General features: G+C 50.6%; 1 protein-coding gene across 1 annotated transcript; it reads left to right on the top strand.

Moving 5' to 3' along the window:
• Positions 1–240: 240 nt before the first annotated feature.
• Positions 241–4,637, top strand: LOC125482681 (long-chain fatty acid transport protein 4-like; the record flags this gene model as incomplete). The annotated part of the gene is made up of 3 exons (XM_048594798.1): positions 241–450; positions 3,049–3,175; positions 4,500–4,637. Coding segments are annotated over 3 exons (475 nt in total), but the record flags the coding sequence as incomplete, so codon positions are not given.
• Positions 4,638–4,710: the final 73 nt, after the last annotated feature.

Below are 4,710 nucleotides of genomic sequence, written 5' to 3'. Positions count from 1 at the left end.
GCTTAGTAACACCAGGGCTGCTCCTGTTGGAATGAGATTGAATCTCCTGCAGGTCAATACTGTTGTTTAATTTGGACTGAGGCAGTGTGTGTGTCTGTGTGTGTGTCTGTCTGTGTGTGTGTCTGTCTGTGTGTGTGTCTGTCTGTGTGTGTGTGTGTGTGTGTGTGTGTGTGTGTGTGTGTGTGTGATCTCTGGCCTCCCAGCACCTGACGGATTCTCCTGCCCGCTCTCTTCCCACAGATTGTACAGTACATTGGGGAGATCTGCCGCTACTTGCTGAGCCAGCCGGAGCGGGCGGTGGAGAGACAGCACCGTGTGCGAATGGCCCTGGGGAATGGCCTACGCCCGTCCATCTGGGAGGAGTTCACTTCCCGCTTCCACATCCCTCAGGTCGCTGAGTTTTACGGAGCCACGGAGTGTAACTGCAGCCTCGGGAACTTCGACAACAAGGTGGGGGGAGGGTGGGCAGGGAGATGTGGGGGTGGGGGTGAGGGGAAGAGGGTGGGCAGGGTGACCTGAGAGCTAAGGTTTACCAGACTGATTCCTGAGATGGAAGAACTGATATATGGACAGAGACTGAATCAGTTAGGATTATATTCGCTGGAGTTTAGAAGAACGAGGGAGTAATTTCATAGAAACCTATAAAGTTCTAACAGAGCTAGGCACAGGGTAAACGCAGGAAGGATGTTCCCAATGACTGGAACCAGGGGGTCATAGTCTGAGGATACAGAGTGGGCCATTGAGATGAGGAGAAATGTCTTCACCCAGAGAGTGGTGAGCCTGTGGAATTCTCTGTCATAGAAAACAGTTGAGGACAAAAAACTATTGAATGTTTACCTTCAGTATCAAGGTGCTGGGAGAGATCTGGAACGGGGAGAAGAGAGGCAGGTTTGGTTGGTGCGGGGGGGAGTGGATGTGGGGACGCGGTTGGGGAAATAAAAGCAGGAGTCGAGTATCTGACAATTGGCCATTAAAAACATCTCACTGTGTCCTGGTGAGACGGGAGGAATCTGTTCAGCCCAGTCAGTCCGATTTCCCCATAGTCTTTCATGAGAGATGTACAATCCCTACAGTGTGGAAAAAGGCCATTTGGCCCATTGAGTCCACACTGACTGTCTGAAGAGCATCCCACCCGCAGAATCCCCACACCCCCTCCCTACCCTCTGCCTGTAACCCCACAATTCCCATGGCCAATACACCCAACCTGCATAGCTTCATGGAAACTCTCACAGATACAGGGAGAATGTGCAAACCCCACACGGAAGGTGGTATCGAACCCGGGTCCCTCGTGCTGTGAGGCAGCAGTGCTAACCACTGAGCCACTGAGCCGCCCCTCTCTGGGGATGAAGTTCCTTTCCCTCAAATGTCAAGCTTTGTGCTGCAGAAATTCTGGAATATTTTCTGACCGCCTTTCCCAATAAGCTGCTGGGAGTTTCTGTGGAGCTGTTCTTTCCGATTTTCTCTCCCAAATTTGCTTCACACGTTAGCGGCCTCCCTGCCCTCTCCCCACCAGCTCAGTAAAACAGGCAATCCCCATGCGCTGCTCCAGCCCTTCGGTCCTCGGAGAAAGCTGAACAGCTCTAGCTCTGGCCTCTTGTGGATCCCTCACACCCTTCATCCTGAGCCTACAGATGCCTGAACCTAATGCTCTGGAATTCCCTCCCTCCCTCCACCCCACCAACTCCCTCTTCTCCTTAATGCCGACCTCTCTCACTGAATTTTTGGTTAATCTTCTCCGTTGGGCTGGCTGTCTGTTGTTATTGTTGGATTTCATTCCTGTGAAGCACCATGGGACATTTTACCATATTCAAGGTGCAGTATAGAAACATAGGAGCAGGAGTGGACCATTCAGCCCTTCGAGCCTGCTCTACCATTCAGTATGATCATGGCCGATCATCCAGCTCAGTCCCCTGTTCCTGCTTTCTTCACATACTTTTTGATCCCTTTAGCCCTAAGAACTGTATCCAATTCCTTCTTGAAAACATTCAATGTTTTTTTGGCCTCAACTGTTTTCTATGACAGAGAATTCCACAGGCTCACCACTCTCTGGGTGAAGACATTTCTCCTCATCTCAATGGCCCACTCTGTATCCTCAGACTGTGACCCCCTGGTTCCGGTCATTGGGAACATCCTTCCTGCTTTTACCCTGTGCCTAGCTCTGTTAGAACTTTATAGGTTTCGATGAAATTATTCCCTCGTTCTTCTAAACTCCAGTGAATATAATCCTAATTGATTCAGTCTCTGTTCATCTATCAGTTCTTCCATCTCAGGAATCTGGTAAACCTTGGTTGCACTTCCTCCATAGTTAGAACATCTTCCCTCAGGTAAGGAGACCAGAACTGCACACACACACCACTCCAGGTGTGGTCTCGCCAAGGCCCTGTACAATTGCAGCAAGATATCCCTGCTCCTGTATTCGAACCCTCTCTTTCTATGAAGACCCATGGCCCATTTGTTTTCTTCACCACCTGCTGCTCCTGCATTCTTACCGACAGTGGCTAGTGTACAAAGACTCCAGGTCTCATTCCAGCACTGCCCCCCCACCCCCCACCCAATCCCCATTTCCCAATCGATCACCGTTTGGATAATAACCCACTTTTGCAGCAATAACCTGACATTTATCCACATTATATATTTTGTCTGCCACATATTTGCCCACTCCCTCGACTTGTCACGTTCCATGAATACAATTTGTTGTCGATAAAATACTTCACGACTTTCTGGAACCTTCCGCCGAGAATCTGCTGCTGTGTTTGTTGAGGGTGGAACCACAGTCTGGTTGGTGTCAGGTTGGCCAACGTTTCTCTTCAGACATTGCAGCAAAGTAACAATTTGCGGTGAAAAATGTGGCGATTAATTTTTTTTTTCTTTTTTTCTGCTGGCACGGGAATCAGGGTGGTTTGCTGAGATCTTTGAGCCCTTCGAGCAAGATTCCTGAGGCTTACCCACTTTTGTGGCAGGCCACGTGGATCGTCAGGAGTTTGGTGGAAACTGCAGGATGCCAGGCTGTGGTTTAAAAGCTACCTGTCCTTCACTTCCTTTTTGTAGGTTGGTTCTTGTGGATTCAACAGCCGCATCCTGCCATTTGTCTACCCGATCCGATTGGTCAAGGTGAATGAGGACACCATGGAGCTGGTTCGAGGTCCTGATGGTGTCTGCATCCCCTGTAAACCAGGTATCCCATCGGCATCTGGTAACCTAACAACGGGTTTTCACTGTCCATCCTCGGTCTGTGACCAAAATAGGACCAAACGCCTCTTGGTGTTAAGAGAGAAAATCTCTCAGGGGTTTGTGGTGTTCAGTGCAGCTCAGGTGTTACTGACTTAAAGAGAGAGAGAGATGGAGAGAACATGGGTGTGTGCACATGCGTGTGCGTGTATATACGTGTACACAGGTATGCACATTGTGGTCAGGCTCAGCCTTCATTCCACCTAGAGTCAAAAAACCTCCTAAAACTCACCTGTTAGATTCACCATATTGAAGGAACAATCAGACAATGTAACAGAATGTTGGAACAGCCCTCACCTGAGCTAGGGGCTACAAGGAGGCAGAGAATCATCATCCTGAGGGTTTCCAATGACCCAGGGACTGAACTGGACCTGCCGTACAATTACTGTGGCAACACAGCAGGTCAGAAAGTGAGGTTCTGTGGCCAGTAACTCACCTCCTGACTCCCCAAAGCCTCTCCACCGTCTACAAGGCACAAGTGATGGAATACTCCCCACTCGCCTGGATGGGTTCAGCCCCAACAGCATTCAGGAAGGTCCACGCCACTGGAAGAAAGCAGCCCCACTTGATTAACATCCAGTCCATCACCTTGAACGTTCACCCCCACTACTGAGAATGTACAGTGGCAGCAGTGTGTACCATCTACAAGACGCACTGCAGCAACTCACAAAGGGTCCTTTAAACAGCACCTTCCAAACCAGCGACCTTCAAACACTTTCAAGCAGCCTGGGACACCAGGTTCCCTTCCAGGTTACTCACCATCCTGAACCAGAAATATATTGTTGTTCTTTCAGTGTTGCTGGGTCAAATTCGAAGAACACACAGAGCACTTTCCTGAGGACAGTTAGGGAGGGCCATCCAGGACTGGCCCAGCTAGTAACAGTCATTTTGTGATTTTATTACTGGGTACTGTCCCTCCCATTCTGTCCATGGGATACACAGCTAGTTGGCATTCTAAGCCACTCTTTGGAGAAGGGTCTAGGCCCGAAACGTCAGCTTTCCTGCTCCTCTGATGCTGCTTGGCCTGCTGTGTTCATCCAGCTCTACACCTTGTTATCTCTAAAGTTCTTTTTATCTTGTTTTTTGCGAAAAGAGATTTCTTTCACACCCTGCCTTACAGGTGAGTGGTGTGGCCTGGCAGATGTCAGCAGGATGTGTGGGATGGCGGGGGTGGGGGGGGCAGTTTGTCGAGGAGTGAACCCACCCCCTAGGTGGGGGATGTTGGCGGCAGTCTGACCAACAACTCGGTTTCCCCCCCCCCCCCTCCCCAGGTGAGGCGGGTCAGTTGGTCGGTCGGATTGTCCAGAGTGACCCCCTGCGGAGGTTCGATGGATACGTCAATGAGACAGCGACCACCAAAAAAATCGCACGTGACGTGTTCAAGAAGGGAGACGCTGCCTACCTGTCAGGTAAGGCTGGGGTGGGGGGGTGCCCGTGGGGGAGGGGACGTGGCAGGGGATGAGGGGAGGGGACTTGGGGGGG

This window comes from Rhincodon typus, unplaced genomic scaffold (assembly GCF_021869965.1).
Source record: "Rhincodon typus isolate 14 unplaced genomic scaffold, sRhiTyp1.1 hic_rhity00014865, whole genome shotgun sequence".
In the NCBI taxonomy this organism is placed as follows: Eukaryota; Metazoa; Chordata; class Chondrichthyes; order Orectolobiformes; family Rhincodontidae; genus Rhincodon; species Rhincodon typus.
Note: the sequence above shows the minus strand (reverse complement) of the source record. Positions and strands in the feature narration are given on the sequence as shown.